The 22,434-nt window shown below is 40.4% G+C and overlaps 1 protein-coding gene across 6 annotated transcripts in view; it reads right to left on the bottom strand.

Moving 5' to 3' along the window:
• Positions 1-16,259, bottom strand: part of LOC108700861 (potassium voltage-gated channel subfamily H member 6) — a 98,139-nt gene extending 81,880 nt beyond the window's left edge. Inside the window, exons 1-2 of one of the 6 annotated variants that reach the window (XM_018234878.2) lie at positions 16,058-16,259; positions 8,449-8,548 (exon numbers count right to left, since the gene is read on the bottom strand). In XM_018234878.2, the coding sequence (XP_018090367.2) occupies positions 8,449-8,548; positions 16,058-16,123 (166 nt within the window). In that variant the 5' untranslated portion in view covers positions 16,124-16,259. Of the gene's footprint in view, positions 1-2,296; positions 3,109-8,448; positions 8,549-16,057 lie in introns of those variants that run through there. The other 5 variants (XM_041576482.1, XM_041576483.1, XM_041576484.1 and 2 more) reach the window with 5 other exon arrangements.
• Positions 16,260-22,434: the final 6,175 nt, after the last annotated feature.

The following is a 22,434-nucleotide window of genomic DNA, read 5'->3' as shown; positions in this document are numbered from 1 at the left end:
GAATCCTTCGATTCGAAGTCGTAGTCGAAGGTCGTAGTAACCCATTCGATGGTCAAAGTAGCCCAAAAAAAACTTCGAAATTCAAAGTTTTTTAACTTCGAATCCTTCACTCGAAGTTAGTGAATCGGCCCCTCAGTGTATCTCAAGGCTCTCTGCCATAAAGCAAGGCAGGCCTGGTGCTGCATTAGAAAAAAGGAAATAGAAACAGTCACATTACAGGAAATAAACTCTCCCTGGCATCATTTCAGCATCAGAATATTTATTTCCCTATTAGATCATCAGTATTAATAGAGTTTGGGAGGGGAATGTCATCAGGATGTTGCTATTGAGTGTCACTCAATACCGTTAAGTACAATTTTGGACAGTGTCCTTTTGCCATCGTGAGAGCAGAAAGGGGATTGGGGATGGATGAACTGTAGGGACTTCTGAACATATTGCAGTAGTTCAACTATGGTTATCTGCAATGACACGCCTAAGGCTGGTATTATGAGAGTTGTAGCTCTACAATTACAGTACAACACAGTAAAGGAAATGTTTATTTAGCTAAGATCAGGCTGGATTGTCACCTGTTTACTTAAAGTTCCCCTACATCATAATGCTTATATTAATGATATTATTTGTATTCTATTAGACTGTCAGCTCAGTGGGAACGATTATAATAAGACAGCCCCCATCTTCAGGTCTGCCCTGCCACCATTCCTATATGGGGTTATCTCTCAGTAAAGCTGTCTACAGCCCCTCCTGGTGTTGCCCATGTCAGCCGAGAATATATCCACCCTGTGTTACCAACTGTTTTTATTGCATAATGAGCTTTAAAAACATGAGTAATGCTAGTGTTTGCAAAGATATGGGCATCAGGATGGGGGTAATGGGATCCTAGGTTCGATTCCAGCCAGTACACTAGGTGGGTTCATTGGCTCCTCATTAAGTTGACCATAGTGCATGTGGGTAATTGAATTTAGACTGTAAGCTCTACTACAACACAGAATGCTGTATGATCTCTGTAAAGCCCTGCAGACTATGCCAGCGCTGGTTAATAATATAATATAGCATCCCATCTGAATAATTATTGCTTACCTCTGCATGACACACCCTGATCCGTCAGCCCCACCATAACACACACTCATTGAATGTCATATATAGATAGATAGATAGATAGATAGATAGATAGATAGATAGATAGATAGATAGATAGATGATAGATAGATAGATGATAGATAGATGATAGATAGATAGATAGATAGATAGATAGATAGATAGATAGATAGATAGATAGATAGATAGATAGATAGATAGATAGATAGATAGATAGATAGATAGATAGATAGATAGATAGATAGATAGATAGATATAGATAGATAGATAGATAGATAGATAGATATAGTTACTGGCGGCAAAACCAAGAACTCTAATTGAGAACAAAAAAAGTGTTTGTTCCATTTCCGGGACCAGAAGAAAATTGCATAAGATGCCCCTAGCCCACTTAAACTATTGCAATTTCCATAAGTAACCAAAACGTATTAATACATCTGCTTATAATAATAAAGAGAAGGATAACCAGCAGACAATTGCATTCTAAGACAATGATTCACAATAGAACACACCAGAGAACAATGACATGAATTCTATTTGTATAACTGCAACCTGATAAAACTTAAAGTGAAAAATGAAGGCAGAAACGAAGAGAAACAGATGCTGAGACAGGAATAGTGAAGATAAACTGGATTATTTCAGAAACAGTACAGAATTTTTAAATGATTATATTTAGAAAGTTTCTTATATCAGTATGATGAAGCTAATATTACATTTTCATTTTCGCGATAGTTCCCCTTTAAGCCAAACTTCCCCTTTAAAAGGAAACCATGTATCGGTTCATGGTAACGCCTGCTCCTGTAGCATTCGCTAATTAAACTAGTTAATTTAAATTACTCCAAAGTTGTTTATGTGTGTGGTTGTGCCAGCCAGCCTTGGCACTGCATATCTGTGATGTCTGCCTATTACTCACAATGATTACTTGTTGAATAGAGGAGTGCTCCCTTTCTCTCTCTCTCTTTTGTGTCTGGGCCAGTCATTCCGTTCAGCCTTCATTTGAATGCAGAGAATTTATTCCACATCCTCCACAGTCACATGTTAGTAATTTAGCCACAGCCATTCTATTATTTATATATATATATATATATATATATATATATATATATATATATATATATATATATATATATATATATATATATATATATATATATATATATATAGTTATATGAATACATACTGTATATCGAAACATGCTACTTACTTTGCCCTTCAAACTTCCGTATGATGGTGTCCAGATAAGTGTTCTGTGGGGCCACATGCCCTCTCCGTACTGGCATATTGAAAACAGCTCTGTCTTCTCCTTGCCAACCTAGAAAAAGTTAAGGATTCCTGCTGGCAGAACCACAGAGCAAAGTCCTTTTATAGAAGAGGAAACCTTTCAGGCTCCATAGCACGTCCAAATCCCCAAAATCAGTGTCCCCCAGAAGGAGAGAATTGTAATATCCAAGAGCCCACCTCCAGTCTTGGTGGCACAAGGACAGGGAATCTCATATTAACCTGGATGAAGTTGGCAGTTACTGTGCAACAAGCAGGACTGACACGAATGACGGTGTATGATGACAGTTTTGTAGGGATGGGAGAGGCAGTAGGAAGGAGATGCCAAATATGCTCCCCCTACCTTCAACATAAACATGTGCCACAGGAACAGAGTTGTCAGCAGCAACAACTGTTAAAGTGACGGTCTCTCAGACGTCCTAAAAAAAGCCTTTCCAAAGTCCCCAAGGAGGTCAGGGATCAGGAGAGCAATTGATGGAAGGAGAAGGCAGCTGATGGCTGTGAGTCTCTCCCTCCCTGAAGCTCAGCCTTCTCCCTCTCACTCAGATCAATGGGAAGATAGTGGGAGCTGTCCTCACTCTGTGGTGCTGAACGTGCAGAGAGTAATCCGCGGTTGGGGGCGGAGTGGGTCTGCTCTCTCCATCAAATCCGGCATCACGTTGCATGTACGGACAAGACTTATTTTCCCTGTTTATATGGCAGTTAGGAGGAAATCCCTTTTGCTAACTCTTCAACTGCCAGGCACATCCGATGACACTCAGACAGGGGAAGAGGCTACAAACAGAAGGAGAGCTTATACATTTATATGAATATATAGCAGTGAGTCTCTTTTTTTTAGGGAAAGCCTCCCTAAATCTTCAACATTCTCCTCCTATGTACTTCAGGTTCCCATTAGAAATGCACTTAGTTACGCGGGGACTTTAAATTTAAGCAGTTGAGGGTCCCTTGTCAGAGACTAGGATTGTTTTGCCTCCAATAAGGATAAATTATATCTTATTTGGGATCACGTACAAGGTACTTTTTAATTATTTGAGATCGCCTTCCTGTAATTTTCTGGATAATGGGTCCCATACCAATAGTATCGAATGCTTTTGTTTTTAAGATAAATCATCCAGCATCCCTTATTACCTGTTATTTAACTATTATGTGTTCTGTGCTGGAAGTGAATATATACAGTATATATTATCTGTTGAATTGGTGCGGTTCTGATAAGTTTAATACTGTATGTTTCTGTTCCCTCTGTGCCTGCCTGATAGGGAAATGTGTCATTAATTCAATAATCTAAGGCAAATAATTATTTGGCATGGGCTGCCTGCTCCTTCCATAAAACTAATCTTTCCCCTATTAATCTCCCAGTTAGTTACTTATTAATGATTACAAACAATTGCATGTGTTATTTTGGAGACATAGTTTCTCACTCTGCTAACAATAACTGGCTGACAAAGCCAAGCAGATTTAGGAAAGGCTGTAAAGGTACACTCAGCTGGAAGCCTTTGGAGAGGGGACCCCATCATTTCTGTAACTTACATCTATGCACATAGCCCCTTGTACAGTATTTACAGGTGGGAATATCCAGAGTCAGACTGGTGTCAGGATACCAGATAATCTCCTGGTGGGCCCTAAAGGTCAGGTTCTGTAAAGGGCCCTAGAAGGAACATCCTACTGTACATTACAGCTGGGCAGTCTCATTGGCTGTGTGTTTGTTTTCACATTGCCCTCAGGCCCCTTGAATAATGTGAGTGATTGGGGAGCTGGATGCAACACCCATGGGCATCACAGATAAGATTGTTTAGACCAGGGGTCCCCAACCTTTTTTATCTGTGATCCACATTCAAATGTAAAAAGAGTTGGGGAGCAACACAAACATGAAAAAGTCCCTTAGCATGCCAAATAAGGGCTGTGATTGCCAATTTGGTATCCCCTATGTGGACTGGCAGCCTACAGGAGGTTCTACTTGGCACTATACTTATACTTATATTACTTCCAAGCCTGGAATTAAAAAAAAAAAGCACCTGGTTTGAGGACCCTGAGAGCAACATCCGAAGGGTTGGAGAGCAACATGTTGCTCATGAGCTACTGGTTGGGGGATCACTGGTTTAGACATACAAATGGACAAATACACAGACCGATATGAACAGACTTAGAGATGGTAAATATAGTCAGGCATATACAGATAATACTGATAGAACAGTTGTTACATAGTTGTAGTGCATGCAATGTGAATGTGAAATCTACAAAATTATAAACAATTTAAAGTTACATGCACTCCCGATGGAGGATCCCCTTTCCCTGGATCTTGAGGGGTAAAGGGTAGGGTAAGACTTTATTTTGAGACCTTAGATTGAGAGGATTAACTAAATAAGTATTGGTCTTTGGTGTTGCACTTCCTTTTTATTGCTCCAAAACATCAACAGGCACTTGCCTCCCTCCCTCTATATCCACCTTAATCTCTCACCTCCTTCATGTGGGATTGTGCACAGGCCGCTAACATATGTATCTTCTTCTCTGGTGGAAGGGCATTGAATCTGTACCCATACCCCATTTGGCTTTAAGGCCTATAAAGATGCTGCATGAACAGAAGTCCTTATCTGGCCTTAATGTATGCTGCCCCACCTGATGGTAGAATTTCAGAACCTGACAGCACATTTACTTGCTAAACCTGAAACCTCCTTTCTTATAGCCTTGACTTGGCTGTAGTAGTAACAGACTGCTTTGGATATTGATCTGTCTGTAATGTTGATATACGCAATGGATTCCAGTCTGGTTGTAGCAGTGAATGTCTGCCCTGGATTTTGCTCTGGTTGTAGTAGTTATTGACTGCAACGGATTCTCTTCTGACTGTAGCAGCTATAGACTATAATGGATTCTCATCTGGATGTAACGGCGAGAGACTGCAATGGATTCAGAACTGACTGTTGCAGTGATCAACAATGGCTTCTGGTCTGGCTTTACCAGTAAACAGATTTTGGTTTATCTGTAGTGATAAAAGATTGCAATTGATTTTGCCGTAGTTGAAGAGGTGGCTTCCAACAATGGACTTACTGTACCAGTGACTGGCTGCATTGGATTCTGATTATACAAACTTGCATGGCCATAGCAATAACTGAAGAAAGTATTCTAGCTTGCCTGTAGCCAGGAGAGACTTCAACACAAAAACCCACAAACAATATCTGATATTTCAAACACCAACAAGGGAATAAATTAATGACTATAGGATGCAATTATAAGGGAGCGGCAAGGAATTCATGTTTCTGCTGCCCCTTAAATCATTTCGAAAGCAATTTCATGGCTGAACAAACTGAAAGATGATTCATAAAAGTTTTTGATAGGGAGGGGTTGCTGAACTATACTGCTATTTTTTTTGCTAGTTCTCTGTATCTGTTTCAGATAAGTTTTTCTTATTCCGGCTAAAAATGTATTTCCTTTTCAGGCCATTTGTCACTGCCAGATCAGTCTTGGTATAGAATACAAACACAGGAGCTGGGGCAATGGCTCTTTTATTAAGGAGTTCATGTAGGTTAGTAGTTAAGAATATAGGATTCTTTAGGCCGGGACCTTTGTGTCTGTATCTTGTGTGGAGAAACTGCTGCTTTGTGGTAGGGGGGGGGACCAGATCAGGGATGTATTTCACAATAAAACAACAAAATGTTTTTTTGTAGGAAGGGTGCTCAGTCCTTAAGCATTATCCCAGATTATCTAAGAATAAGACCCTCTGTAGATGATTAAAATAGAGTAAGACCTTCGTAATATCGCCGTCCAGGATTTAATGTCTTTTATTTGCCTTCTAGACAAATAGATTCCCAGGAATTCCATGGCTATTATAATTATGGGCCACAGGAGGGAAAACGGAGGAGGCTTTTAGAGGCAATGAATAGCTCGGAGTAAGAAGACCAACTCTAAAACACAGACTGGTATAGTTCCAACGTAGCCCTACAGTCTTCTGACTTCCAACAACAGCCATCATTTAAAATAACAACCCCTATATTACCAAAGGCAATATATATTCCTAGTTCTGAACATCTTAGCAACACGATATGATTACAAATCTTCTCCTTCTCCTAGTAGTGCTGCGCTTAAAATCCCAGGGAATTCCCTACCACTCAGCTGAACTGAAGAACTCCAATTGCTTTAGCCTTATCATTAGTAGATACTTCACTATATGCCCCTTCTGAAATGATTACAGAGTAATATTGACAAGCAAACATTGGAACAGTTCTCTCAGTGTGTTAGATAATGACAAGATTATCCTCAATGAAGGATAATTTCCGATCTGTACTTAATTATGAAATGCCTAATTAAAGAGTCAGGTTTAGGGAAGGTATGGGTCCCCTTTAAACACTGTTGCACAGTCAAGGCCTCCCTAAATACTGATGGGTTACTACTCACTGTACAAGCCACTATATAATAGAAGAAGTGCAACCAGGGCACCATTGAGGGGAAGGAATAGGCAAGAATTAAGTGAGGCTCTAAGAAATCAGAGAGCCAAGTACAAAAAGTACAGGTTTTTGTCGTGAGAGGTGGAGTATGGGCAGGTCAGGGCATGGCTGGAAAGGCATATGGGGCCCACCATTACTCAAGGCAACCATGCACAACACTAGTCAGTAATGTTTTCCCCAGGTCAAAAAGGTCAGAGGAACAATGTAAGTGAGAGGTTCTTCTAATGAGAAGAATTGTACCCTCAGCAATGTGTTCTTGATCTTATCCTGTGATGCTTTGTTCACTGGATTCATTAAACATCTTTTATCTTGTTGAAAATAGCACCTCCTATCTGCTCTGCCCAGTGACAACATCTGCAATAATGTGTGATGGCTTTAAAGTGGTTTTACTTAATCAGCTTGGATGAGCCAGTTATTCTCCCTTACAAGGTGCTGCAAATTACACCCTAAACTTTAACACTGCAGGTTGCAACGGACTTCATTCCGTTTACCAAAGCGGATCATTTACATCTGGAATTGGGGGGGAAACACTGCAGTGTGGGTAAAACCATGCTTTTGTTTATAAAACAGCAACTTGTTGTCTGATGCTTATTATACAGTTACAGGTCACTGGTCTGGTACAATTACTGCACTTTCTAAACTTTACTCCAAAAAGTGGTAGCAATCTTGTACATAGATAAGTGTAACTATAGAATTTGGAATCACACCTTGTGACTGCGGGGGGGACCAGGAGGTATAGGGGCCCAGTGATTAGCAGTTAATGCCATATACCCTAAGTTTTAGGGGGCCCCAAAATGATTTTGAAGCCGGGGCCTGTCACTTATATTTATTAAATTCTTTACATAGGTCATTTAAATTGATTGAAATAAATGGAAATCCCTTTTCCCTGCACAACTTCTGTGTACTGATTCCAGTGAATCCGGTGATTCCGAGTGATGACGCTACAAAAAGGAGATCTATTCTCAGAATGCTCAACTTATTTTCTATCCTGTAACTACAGAAAATGAAGGTGTGTTGTGCCCTAAAGCGCCGCAGCTCAAAGACTGTATTTATCTTTGTAAATAGGCCCCTGAGAGAGGCAGTAACCAGGCAGATTTGCTCATTAGGGAAAGATTTTTACATTTATTATAGGCATATACTACACCAGAGGGGGTGAATGGTACAAAAAATATATTTAGGGTAAAAGAAAAAAAAAACAAATAAACAGAGGTCGGTGTGACATTGCCGGGGTTATCTGACTCGGGGGAGATAGGGGAACGAATAGCTTAACATTTAGAGAAATGAAGGCTTATTTATAGATATCCCCCCAGGGAACTACTGGGGCTAGTGCAGAAAGACAACGTAGCCCCGTCTGACAAAGATATAAGGATAAATCCTGTCATATCATAAAACATATACATCATACAGAGAAAGGACAAACTGGGAGGTCTCTTGGGATAATGTCATTCCAATACAACTTTGACATGACTTGTGCTCACAATACAAATGATGATCAATTATCCTTAATTTGAATCTCATTTGATTACTGCAGTGCTTTTCATTGTAGGAGCGAAAGTTATAAGAAGGCTTAGCTAAGGCAAAGAAAACAAAAGCACTGATCATGAAAAACACAAATATCTGTATTAGATAATTGAGTACATGCCTTGCAGCACTGGGGTCCTAGGTTCAATCCCAGCCAGGTTGGTGGATGTTTTCTCTGGGTCAGTGTTGGTTTCCTCTAGATGCTCTAGTTTCCTCCCGAACTGCAAAAATTAAGAGGAAGGTTAACTGGTCCCTGACAAAAATTGGACAGTAGTGTGTCAATGTGATTGGGACCTTAGATGGCAAGCTCCATTGGAACAGGGACTGTTGTGTATAATCTCTGTAAAGCCCTGTATAATATGTAGATCCTATATAAATAACAGCTAATTAAACTGTAGAGCCCTGCAGAATATGTAGACCCTATATAAATAACAGCTAATTGAACTGTAAATCCCTGTAGAATATGTAGACCCTATATAAATGACGACTAATCAAACTGTAAAGCCCTATAAAATATGTAAAGCCTATATAAATAAGGGCTAATTAAACTGTACAGCCCTATAGAATATGTAGACCCTATATAAATAGCAGATAATTAAACTGTAAAGCCCTGTAGAAGATGTAGACCCTATATAAATAACGGCTAATTAAACTGTAAAGCCCTGTAGAATATGTAGATCCTATATAAATAAAGGCTAATTAAACTAATAATAATAATAATGACAATTTGCCTTTAATCAGCTGAAATTGTTGGGGAGGTTGGAATCAGTAAGCAAACTGTAATCAATGCAGAGTAATTCTACTGGGGGATGTTAAAGGGCAATGGTCACTAAAATAACTTGCCTGTTAACTTTGAAAAGTGTAGCCTGAAGGGCAACAGAATCAAAGTTTTAAGTAATTAAAAGTCAGAAATGGAAAATAGTAGTGTGTGCCCTTGATGTTTGATCCTATCCGTGGACTTTAAATGAGGGGAGACAAGGGTTGATTCTTGTGCCTTCTTGATCCCTTATAAACTGTATCTAAAGTGTAAAAAAATATATTCTGGTTATGACTTTCCTACATAGGAGGCATAAATCCTTTTAGTAGAATCCATCTGTATGGTTGCCACACTATGGCTGCCATCATGCTATAATCCTTGATAATATGATGAAAAAGGCAACATCTGGGTGAAACAACACTGCTGTGGAAGGAATAAATGCCCTTTCAATTGGATCATTGCATAAGGAAAGAAAATAAAAGCCTAAGCAGCTTTCCAACGGACATCAATTAAAATATGTCAGTGGCTTTAAAATGATTTGTAAATGTAATTTCAATCGTTTTGCAATTCCGAGCAGTGCAGTGAAAATGAGTCACTGGCTTCTGCTATATTGTTTCAGGAGTCAGAACCAGCAGTGAAAAACCCCTGGTCCCAAGCATTCTGGATAACAGGTCCCATACTTAACAAAACTTAGCAGAACTGATTATTATGAGAGGGTGTCCACCAATCCACAGGCTGCTGTAACATGTGAGACAAGTGGTTTAAAGGCCATAAATGCTATTGTGCATATATGATGAAGTTGTGTTATTTAGTTATTTGGATGGCCAACAAAATAGCAAAAGAAAATAGGAAACAAAATACAGGTATGGGACCTGCTATCCAGAATGCTCAGGAGCCAGGGTTAGACGGAACACCAAGGAAAATCCTGGTGGGCCCAAGCCCAGCCCAAACATTAAATAAATCCAATAGGCTGGTTTTGCCTCCAGTAAGGATTTATTATCTTAGTTGGGATCAAGTGCAAGCTACTGTTTTATTATTACAGAGAAAAAGGAAATATGTTTTCAAATTTTGAACTATTTAATTAAAATGGAGTCTTTGTAAGACAAACTTCCCATAATTCAGAGGTTTCTGGATAACGGATCTTATACCTGTATCATAAACAATTGAAATTTAGAGTTTTAGTTTCCCTTTAGGGTAAATGCACACGCTAAGATTCGGGGTTTTCCGAAGTCGCCCGAAGTTTCCTCATGAGGCAACTTTGGGAAAACGAAGTGATCCGAGTACCATCCCGCCAGGGATTTAGATTATAGCTGGCGGGAAGGCTTTTCGTGGAGTAGAGTCGCCGGAAGAAAAGGCGATTTCTCGCCGGGCGACTAAATCTCCCCAAATCTCAGCGTGTGCCCTTACCCATAATTGTGTAAAAAGCTCTATTATACAACATACTGTAGAGTTTAAGCTCTGCTTGGAGCCATTTATATCCCAAGGAAATATTGCGGCAGCATGAAAATAGAAGAGCAGTGAAGAGGTGATCAATCAAGCGCCAGATATAGACACCACGGAGGCTTCATTAGATCATTGGAAGTGTCGTTCCTCTACAGGGGAGAGCGGGGACTAAGTGACAAGATAAAATATGAGCCAGATCATAGAGACCAAGATCAGCTCTCTACCCCCTCTCTCTGCTCATGTCTGATCTTGGGAGAGCCACCATTGCCTGCTACATAACGCACCGTGACTTAAGGCTTTGGTAAAATCCATGTAAGGCTTGTAGTACAGATTTGTTATCGGGTCTTATACTTAATAATTGCTTTTGTGCTGGATTTGCCTTAGGGGAAATAAATCACTTTCTATACTGTCTATTGGCTTCAGATTTAAATAGGCAATAAAGGCACAACATAGTATCTTGTGCTTGAATGGCTGCCGCCATGGCTACACAGCAGCTTGTTTATATAAACTATAGTAGTACTTATCTGTTATCTACTGTGTATCCTGTGCTTGAATGGCTGCCCCCATGGCTACACAGCAGCTTGTTTATATAAACTATAGTAGTACTTATCTGTTATCTACTGTGTATCCTGTGCTTGAATGGCTGCCCCCATGGCTACACAGCAGCTTGTTTATATAAACTATAGTAGTACTTATCTGTTATCTACTGTGTATCCTGTGCTTGAATGGCTGCCCCCATGGCTAAACAGCAGCTTGTTTATATAAACTATAGTAGTACTTATCTGTTATCTACTGTGTATCCTGTGCTTGAATGGCTGCCCCCATGGCTACAAAGCAGCTTGTTTATATAAACTATAGTAGTACTTATCTGTTATCTACTGTGTATCCTGTGCTTGAATGGCTGCCCCCATGGCTAAACAGCAGCTTGTTTATATAAACTATAGTAGTACTTATCTGTTATCTACTGTGTATCCTGTGCTTGAATGGCTGCCCCATGGCTACACAGCAGCTTGTTTATATAAACTATAGTAGTACTTATCTGTTATCTACTGTGTATCCTGTGCTTGAATGGCTGCCCCCATGGCTACACAGCAGCTTGTTTATATAAACGCTAGTAGTACTTATCTGTTATCTACTGTGTATCCTGTGCTTGAATGGCTGCCCCCATGGCTACACAGCAGCTTGTTTATATAAACTATAGTAGTACTTATCTGTTATCTACTGTGTATCCTGTGCTTGAATGGCTGCCCCCATGGCTAAACAGCAGCTTGTTTATATAAACTATAGTAGTACTTATCTGTTATCTACTGTGTATCCTGTGCTTGAATGGCTGCCCCCATGGCTACACAGCAGCTTGTTTATATAAACTATAGTAGTACTTATCTGTTATCTACTGTGTATCCTGTGCTTGAATGGCTGCCCCCATGGCTACACAGCAGCTTGTTTATATAAACGCTAGTAGTACTTATCTGTTATCTACTGTGTATCCTGTGCTTGAATGGCTGCCCCCATGGCTAAACAGCAGCTTGTTTATATAAACTATAGTATAGTATAACTATAGAGGTGCCACCTTTCAGGTGTTGAAATTCCAGGCAGGGGGCGGGTAATGTTAAGGGGCAGGTTGAAGGTGTTTAGGAGACATCTTGTGTTTAGGAGTGCAGGCAGGGTGATGACACTGCGGTCACTGACCAACAAGTCATTCATTACAGAGTCCAGTCAGGACAACACTGAATCCTAATACATAGATACTTTGCTCAGTCTGCTCCCCCTACTCCATCTTTCTAATATTTTATGAATTCTGATCCCCCTTCTGTCCTATTCTCTTTGCCTGTCTCTGTCCCACCACTTGCTTCAATTTCCCCTTTCCCTTGTGCTATGTTCTTAACCTCTGATTTCCCCCTATTTTATCCTGCTCTCTTCATTTTTATTCCCCATTTCTTCTGTGGCTGCATCCCTGACACTTCTTTCCCTCAGGTCTGCACCTTCCATTCCAACTTTTTACCTCAGAGTTTTAGTTTGGTACAGCTGCAAAGAGATTGGTTAGGCTGGAGGGAGGTTCAAAGTTCAGTCACTGAACTAGCCAATCCCTGCATGGCCGTACCGGGACTTAAAGTTGGAGGGAAAAAAAAGCATTATGGGAAGCTGCAGACTTGAGAGAAAATGGCAGTGCTGCAGATCATGTCAGAGGACAAAGGATACTAAGAATTATACACACACAAAAATAAGTGATATAAGTCTCAACCTGTTCTGTTATTTATGGGGGCCGAGATTTTTAAACAGATGACCACTAAATACTGCTTATTAGTTGCTATTAGTGTTTAGACCTGTAGCAAACATTGAACCTTTTATTACACAACCCCCTTAAGTATGATATAGAGAGTGATATTCTGAGACAATTTGCAATTGGTTACCATTTTTTATTATTTGTAGTTTTTGAGTTATTTAGCTTTTTATTCAGCAGCTCTCCAGTTTGCAATTTCAGCCATCTAGTTGCTAGGGTCCAAATTACCCTAGCAACCATGCATTGATTTGAATAAGAGACTGGAATATGAATAGGAGAGGCCTGAATAGAAAGATGAGTAATAAAAAGCAGCAATAACACTAAATGTGTAGCCTTAGGGCTCTTACAGGTGGCCGTTTTTGCCTGCGCTGCCCTGCATTGCGCTTTCTTCCATTCAGCCGCAGGAGAGCGCAGTCAATTATTTTGAAGGTAGCTGTACTCACACAGATGCGTCGAACGCAGGTGATATACAACATGCTGCGTAGCAACCTGCGTCCGTGTGAGTACGGCCACCTTCAAAATAATTGACTGCGTCTACTCCTGCGGTCCCCTGCGGCCGAACAGAAGAAAGCGCAACGCAGGGGAGCGCAGGCAAAAACGGCCACGTGTAAGAGCCCTTACAGGGCATTTGTTTTTTAGATGGGGTCAGTGACCCCCATTTGAAAGCTGGAAAGAGTCATAAGAAGATGGGAAAGACCTATAAAAAAATAAACAATGAGGACCAATTGAACTGACCTTTCTATAACATACCAAAAGTTAACTGAAAGGTGAACCACCCCTTTATAGATAGAGAGCACATTCACAAAGATCCGAGCTACCTTGCACAAGGGCAGTTGCCAACAGCAACCAATCAGGTCTTCACTTTCTTTTTCTAGTGTGTAGTACATTTGTCAAAACTTAATTGCTGATTGGTTGCTATTGAGAGCTGCACTTGTGCAATTTAGTAGCTACGTTCGTAAATCAGCCCCCGGGTGGGCCAGACAATTTCACCCATAGTGATGATTACAATCAGCAGCACCGCATTCACATAAGAAAAGAGTACAGATGGGAGAAAAGCCACAGAACTTGGGGGTTTCAGGCAGCAGAGAAATGAACCCTTTAAATGCAGGCAAAAACAGACAGTGGAGTTAGGGTCTCAAAAAGCAGGTATGGTCCCCCCTAAACTGCATAAATACACAAATATATCTCAATAAGTATTTGCTAGGTATGGGAGCCAGTATCTGGAAATCCTTTGTCCGGAAAGCTCAGAATTATGGCAAGGCCGTCTCCCATAAACTCCATTTTATCAAAATTTTATCAAAATACTGTGATCCAAATTTTAAAATCCCAATATTTCCTTTTTCCCTGTAATAATAAAACGCTTGTACTTGATCCCAACTAAGATGTAATTAATCCTTATTGGAAGCAAAACCAGCCTATTGGGTTTATTTCATGTTTACATGATTGTCCAGTAGGCTTAATGTATTAAGATCCAAATTACAGAACGGTCCGTTATCCACTAAACCCCAGGTCCCGAGCATTCTGGATAACAACTTGTACCGTATCTGTTAATTATCTAACACAGTCCTTGCATGTTACATGTTTAACTTGGCCGCACTATCCAGGGGCAGCTAGTGCTGCCATAGCAAAGCAATATACAGGTATGGGACCTGTTATCCAGAATGCTCAGGTCCTGGAGTCTTCCGGATAACAGATCTTTCAGTAATTTGGATCTTCATACCGTAAGTCTACTAGAAAATCCTTTAAACTTTAAATAAAGCCAATAGGCTGGTTTTGCTTCCAATAAGGAGTAATTATATCTTATCTGGGATCAAGAAAAAGGCACTGTTTTATTATTACTACAGAGAAAAAGGAAATTACTTTTTAAAATTTGGATTATTTGGATAAAATGGAGTCTATGGGAGACAGTCTTTCCGTAATTCAGTGCTTTCTGGATAATGGATCCCATACCTGTGCATTGTACAGGGACTTACAGAAACAAAATGAATGACACAATAGCGGCTGCAGCTGATCTGTACTCAACATATCACCCAGCTGAGTTAGAGGGATACAAAAGTGTATTTCGTCAGGTTATAATGACAAAATATTGACTTTTTTCACCCCCATGAGAGTGCTAGCTCTGTTGCATCTGTGACATAACTATATTTGACCTTGCACTTCTATTTTTGCCTCTCTCCCACCCCACAGAAGCAGAACATTACAAATCCCCTCACTCATGCAGCATCATGCGACCAGGTGAGGTCCAGGTGTTTCTGGATAAAGAGAAACGAAGTAACAAGAATGAGGCTGCAGCTGCCTGCCAATAATATCCCGTTATCAGAAGAGAGTGGCAGAGAATCGGCACATGCTGGGATCCATAGATTGAGGGGAAAAATGTCCTCCACTCCACTTTTTCTTTTTTTACACTGCGACACTGAGCAAATAATGTAACCCATGCATGGGGCTCCCCTGGTACCAGAAGAAACCTTGCTTCGGGAGTTAAGCTGCCCATAGATGTTCAGATTTTTAAAAGATCTGATCGTCATCGTGGACCAAGATTATCTCGGAACGATCGTACGATGGTACGAATTGTCCATCAACTAAAAAGACCAATTTGCCAGGAAAACAAAGGGGAGCTGCCTGCTTGGCCCTGCAAACATAGATAGATTGCACTGGGACCGACAAAGATTTTTTAACCTGGCCGATCAATTTCCTGACAGATGTCGGCCGAAAAATCGTAAGATTTTCGATCACTCAAATCCACTAACCGCACAATAATTTCAAGGATTGGTCGGACTTCGCTAAAATCGGTCATTCGTTAAGAGAAATCTTTGCGTCTATGGGGACTTTAACTCACTGCGCTAATCCTGCTCACAAAACAATGGAATTATACAGCTTGTATCAATACACCAGGACAGATAAGAACATATGCTGACTTTTTTCATTTCTTCAGATTTGTGCCACATGTTTTACTTTTTTTATTTCCCCTTTAAATCTGAGATATGGCTTCGGAGTTTGGCCTAGCAGCTTGCGGCTCTCTTCCCAGTGTAAAGTGCCATTTTTATGAGATTTTATGTCAGGACTTTTCTGCAATCAAGCCGAATAAGAGAATGTAAACATTGTTCTTTCTAGCCTATCAAAAAGTTGGGCACACTCGTGAGTGAACCAAAAGAATGGCTACAGTATTTATTTTATGGTGCACCTCCTTTCCAGGGCTTAAAGAAGATGGTCCATTGGATGCACAAGGTAAGTGTTCTGTATTGTACATACCTGTTTTAAATGCACACAGATTTGTGATAGGGCGATGGAATATAATGGTGATTTTGCCAAGAGCATTTTTTTGCAGCACCAAAATCTCCAAATTCACTTTGGGTCCCCACGTGTTGGAAGTTGTATTTCAGCCACATCTTGGGAACTCCTTTAAAGAGACACTAAACACAACTATGCTTCTTAACCTCACTTTGTTGCTGCAAATCACCAAATGCTTTCACATGTTAAGGCATGCTGGGAACTGTCTCAAGCAACAGGGTTGTATTCTTAAAGCGGTATTCAGGAATAAAATTTTCCTCCGCTCTCCAGAGCCAGCAGTTGTATTAAAGGTGTGGTTCACCTATAAGTTAACTTTAAGTATGTTATAGATGAGCCAATGCTCTGTAACTTTCAATTGGTCTTCATTATTCATTTGTTAATAGTTTTTCTAATTATTGCCTTCTTCTTCTGACTCATTCCAGACTTATAATGGAGGTCACTGATCCCATCCAAAAACATCATCTGTAAGGCTACACATTTCTTGTTATTGCTACTTTTTTTATGCAGGCCCTCTCCTATTCATCTTCCAGTCTCAATGCATGTTTGCTAGGGAAATTTGGATCCTAGCAACCAGATTGTCGAAATTGCAAAGTGGAGAGCTGCTGAATAAAAAGCTGAATAACTCAAAAACCCCAAAACACTGCAAATTGTCTGAGAATATCACTCACTACATCTTACAAAAAATTAACTCTAAGGTGACATACTGAAATGGGAAATTATCTTGTATAAATTATATGTATAAATAATCTGTAGCTTTCTCATTGATTAATTTTTTTTCCCATGCATGAATTAAAATGATGTCCGCTTCTGCAGAGAACTGTGGGAAGGTGATGGATGTGTTTAATTTACCTTTACAGGGGTTATTCACCTTTAAATGAACTTTTTTAGTATGATGTAGAGAGTGATATTCTGAGACCATTTGCAATTGTTTTCATCTTTTATTATTTGCGCTTTTTGAGTTGTTTAGTTTTTTTATTAAGCATTTCTCCAGTTTGCAATTTTAGCAATCTGGTTGCTAGGGCCCAAATTACCCTAGCGACCATGCATTGGTTTGAATAAGAGACTGGAATATGAATGAGAGGCCTGAATAGAAAGATAAGTTATAGAAAGTAGCAATAACCATAAATGTGTAGCCTTACAGAGCATTTGTTTTTTCGCTGGGGTCAGCAACCCCCACTGGAAAGAGTCAGAAGAAGGTAAATCATTAAAAACTATAAAAAAGAGAACATGAAAGCCAGTTGAAAAGTTGCTTAGCCATTCTATAACATTCTAAAAGTTAACTTAAAGGTAAACTACCCTTCAAGAGCATGTTTGTGTATATGTATATATACTAAAGTTACTCGGGGTCATTTATCAACACTGCCCATGGGCAGTAACCCATGGCAACCAATCAGATTGCTGCATTCATTGTTCTACTTGCAGCTGGTTTCAAAAAGCTAATCACTGATTGGTTGCTATAGGTAACTGCCCATGGGCAAATTTGCCCAGTGTTGATAAATGAGCCCCACTTTGTTATAGTGGTTTGAAATCATACTATATCCTCATTGTTGGTGAGGCTTTTAGCAGCACCCTTTAAACCTCTTTGCATTTGCCTTGGTGATTTTGACCACATGCTGTTGCTTAAAAATCTTCCCCCTAAGACACTTCTTGGCAACATCAGTTTGATATGCACAAATGGCTTTTCCAGGGGGTATATTTATCAAAAAGTGAAGTTAGAGATCGCCACCGTCCTCTAGAGTGAAATTCTCTATTCATTTCTATGGGGTTGTGAAAGGCGTATTTATCAAAGGATGAACTTTCGCCCAACCATAAATACTCTTTTAAAAATCCCATAGAAATGAATGGAGAGTGGTGGAATTTCACTCTAGAGGACTGTGGTGACTTCACTTTTTGATAAATATACCCCCAGGACTGATTGAAGTTCCACATTGTGAACTGCTTTGCACCCAGAAAATGTACATAAAACAAGATGTGGGGTATGGGGCAGAGAGGCCGTGAGTTGGCAAGTGATATGATTAATTCTTTGGTGTAGCAGGAGCATGTGTTTCAGAGACTACTCAGAGATTCAGTGGCAGACATAGCAGCTGTCCGTTCATCATTAAAGATCACCAGGTCTTTTGGCCGCAGACTTTCTGACTGCGTTTTAATAAGACTTGGCTCCGTTTGGTGTCCCTGACCCAATTATATGCCAGTGACACATTTTGATTAATACAGTTAGAGAAAGTTTGTTGGTAGCACAGTCCATCGCTTGTTTGGACCTCACAGATGTTGGGACAGATGGGTGTAAAGCCTGAGCTTGTTGTCATAGATTGACTTCAATTCTAAATTAATTTCTTTCTATTACATAATGTGATTTAATTGGTGAACTTTGCCTTTTGCCTATGCTACAGGGCTGTATTGGTTTTGAAGATTAAAGAGGAAATAAGTCCAGTGTTTCCTTAAAGAATTCATACCTAGAATCGATCTCTATTGTTGCGAGATGGCTTCTCCGAGTATGCTGCAATGCATGACTGGACCCTATAGTTAGAGGCTCACATTTAAAGGGCACATATACATTTCCTACTGACTCTTTTGCACCCCCTAGTGCTCAAAAATAGGCAGACTTGAATATAGATGCAAAAAAAACCCATAGCGCTAGCTGATCATCTCTGCTAGTACTGGTTTTCATTTAATGGGTATCGAAAATATTGAAATAAAATTGCCATTTTTGGTTTGGTTGCCAGCATGACAGCAAGCAGACCTATGGGCCTGGAGGACATCATCTCCCATTAGGGTTGCTTGACGCAACAGTGGAGGGCCGTGAAGCTGAGGGGGTTGGGCAGTGACATCAGGGGAGGGGCTATAATCGGCGATTGGCTGACCGGCGTGTCAATCATAGGAAATCCTGCCCAGTTTTCCTAATTTGAAAAACTGGGTTAGGACACTGCGGTGACAAGGCCGGCATGTAGGGTTGACACCTTTTGCCAGCAGCAAGACCAAGCAGAGGACGGGCCCAGTGATGACAGGGGTGGGCAGATGCCATCAAGGAGTGGGGCAGTTGATAATCCGGGGGCATGCCTGTGATGTCAATTGGCTAATCTTCGCGCCATTTATTTAAAAGACTTGTCCGGTTTTCCTAATTTGGAAATCCAGACAGGCACTTTTCACCCAGCCCTCCTGAAAACAGGCCCGGACTGGCAATCTGTGGGTTCTGGCAAATGCCAGAGGGGCTGCTATAAGGTCCCATAGAAAGTCAGTATTTAGTGGGCTGTTTGGGCCTCTATGTGGGCTGATTGGGCCTCTGTGTCCCTGAAATACCAGAGCCTATTTTGAATTCTTAGTCCGGACCTGCCTGCAAACCAGACTTTTCAGGTGAAAACCGGACAGGTGGCAACCCTACCACCAGTTTATGGACTCCCATTTTCTCCATCCAAACTCCATTTTCTTCGTAAGTCAAGTCTGTTCATAGAGCTATTAAACATGGCCTCATGTGCAGTTCATCTATTAAACCCTGAAACTCTGGTTATGTAGATCAGCCTGGGTGCAGATCCCAGAGGATGCTGGGAAAGTGAATAGGCTCTTCTTTGCCCCATAAAAAATGTATCGAAGACCATTATCTATAAAAAAAAATCCCCAATTTTCATATATAAGTTGACCTTTTGGAAAGTGGCCTGTTACAATACAAAATGTATAGTACAATAAACAGCTTTGGTTTTAATAAACCATAGCAACCAGGCAGCATTTACTATGTACTGTCCAACTGACAGTCACTATTTATTGGGCCTGTATGGGCTGTTCCGGTTTTTGTATGCTTGAAATGCAAGGGCCTATTTTGAAACTCATTTCAGATGTAATACGCTTGCATATTTTGGTAAACTGCCGCCTCTGTTCTTATATGTTGTGGTAGACTGCTCTTGTACGTTAAAGGACACTGCGGGGGTTGCTCTTGTTTTTTGGGGTTTTTTTGGGTTATTATTTTTTGGCCCTGAGGAAGACCACTTTGGTAGAAATGCATTGGGCTAATATAATTTTTTGTAAAAATTTTTTTTTTGATCCAGTCGTTTGATTTTATGGTTATTCTAATTTTGGAGACTCACCTGGGGAGCCTCCTTTGGATTTGCACCTCACACGCACTTAACGGGTGTTCGCCTCCTAACTTCATATTTCTACTTGTACTGGACTTGTTTTTTGGCCCTGAGGAAGACCACTTTGGTAGAAATGCATTGGGCTAATGTAATTTTCTAACTTCATATTTCTACTTGTACTGAACGCAACACTACGGGTTTTGCTCTTGTACTGCTTTGAGAGTCAGGTGATTGTGCTGTTTACATGCAATATGGTATTATAAGTTCATTCAACTGGCACTTGAAGGGATCGAATTTTTGGTCGGTCAACAATACACACCACAAAAAGGAAACTTAAGCCCAAAATCTGCAACATGGACCTTATGATAAACAAGATTCTATGTCTGGAGAGATGTGATACAGGTATGGGATTTGTTATTCAAAAAGTTCCAAATTACAGTCTCCCATAGACTCCATCATATTCATAATCCAAATTTTTAAAAAATATTTCCCCTTTTTCTGTAATAATAGAACAGTACCTTGTATATAAATATAATTAATCCTTATGGGAAGTAGAGATGTCGCGAACTGTTCGCCGGCGAACTTGTTCGCGCGAACATCGGGTGTTCGCGCTCGCCGGAAGTTCGCGAACGTCGCGCGACGTTCGCCATTTTGGGTTCGCCATTGTTGGCGCTTTTTTTTGCCCTCTCACCCCAGACCAGCAGGTACATGGCAGCCAATCAGGAAGCTCTCCCCTGGACCACTCCCCTTCCCTATAAAAACCGAAGCCCTGCAGCGTTTTTTCACTCTGCCTGTGTGTGCTGAAGAGATAGTGTAGGGAGAGAGCTGCTGCCTGTTAGTGATTTCAGGGACAGTTGAAAGTTTGCTGGCTAGTAATCGTTTTGATACTGCTCTGTTATTGGAGGGACAGAAGTCTGCAGGGGTTTGAGGGACATTTAAGCTTAGGTAGCTTTGCTGGCTAGTAATCTACCTTCTACTGCAGTGCTCTGTATGTAGCTGCAGTGGGCAGCTGTCCTGCTTCTGATCTCATCTGCTGACTGCTGCAATAACAGTAGTCCTTGTAAGGACTGCTTTTATTTATTTTTTTGTTGTTTTACTACTACTACTACTACTACTACTATAAGAGCCCAGTGCTATTAGTCTAGCAGTGTTGGGGAGTGGGACTGGTGTGCTAATCTGCTGCTCCTAGTAGTTCAGCAGCACCAACTTTAATTTTTTTTTTTTAATATTCATTTTTTTTTATTTTACTTTTTTTATTTTACTACCGCTGTAGTAGTGTATAAGTTGACCTTTTAGGCATTATTTGCCCTGTAGGCATTATTTGCACACTGTTTTCTTCAACCCGCCATCGAGCTGTGTGACCTTGTTCACATTCTGTCTAAATATCCATAATATTACCGTCTCCAGAAAAAACACCGGAGTCACTTTTTTCAAGCAGCCATAATATATTTTACGTAATCCGTATCCACCGCTGTAGTAGTGTATACGTTGGCCTTGTAGGCATTATTTGCACACTGTTTTCTTCAACCCGCCATCGAGCTGTGTGACCTTGTTCCCATTCTGTCTAAATATCCATAATATTACCGTCTCCAGAAAAAACACCGGAGTCACTTTTTTCAAGCAGCATTCATATATTTTACGTAATCCGTATCCACCGCTGTAGTAGTGTATACGTTGGCCTTGTAGGCATTATTTGCACACTGTTTTCTTCAACCCGCCATCGAGCTGTGTGACCTTGTTCCCATTCTGTCTAATATCCATAATATTACCGTCTCCAGAAAAAACACCGGAGTCACTTTTTTCAAGCAGCATTCATATATTTTACGTAATCCGTATCCACCGCTGTAGTAGTGTATACGTTGGCCTTGTAGGCATTATTTGCACACTGTTTTCTTCAACCCGCCATCGAGCTGTGTGACCTTGTTCCCATTCTGTCTAAATATCCATAATATTACCGTCTCCAGAAAAAACACCGGAGTCACTTTTTTCAAGCAGCATTCATATATTTTACGTAATCCGTATCCACCGCTGTAGTAGTGTATACGTTGGCCTTGTAGGCATTATTTGCACAGTGTTTTCTTCAACCCGCCATCGAGCTGTGTGAGCTTGTTCACATTTTGTCTAAATATTGATAATATTATCGTCTCTAGAAAAACCACTTGAGTTACTTTTTTTCAAGCAGCATTCATATATTTTACGTAATCCGTATCCACCGCTGTAGTAGTGTATACGTTGACCTTGTAGGCATTATTTGCACACTGTTTTCTTCAACCC

The sequence above is a fragment of the Xenopus laevis genome, chromosome 9_10L (assembly GCF_017654675.1).
Source record: "Xenopus laevis strain J_2021 chromosome 9_10L, Xenopus_laevis_v10.1, whole genome shotgun sequence".
Lineage (NCBI taxonomy): Eukaryota > Metazoa > Chordata > Amphibia > Anura > Pipidae > Xenopus > Xenopus laevis.
This window is presented reverse-complemented; position numbering and strand designations above follow the sequence as displayed.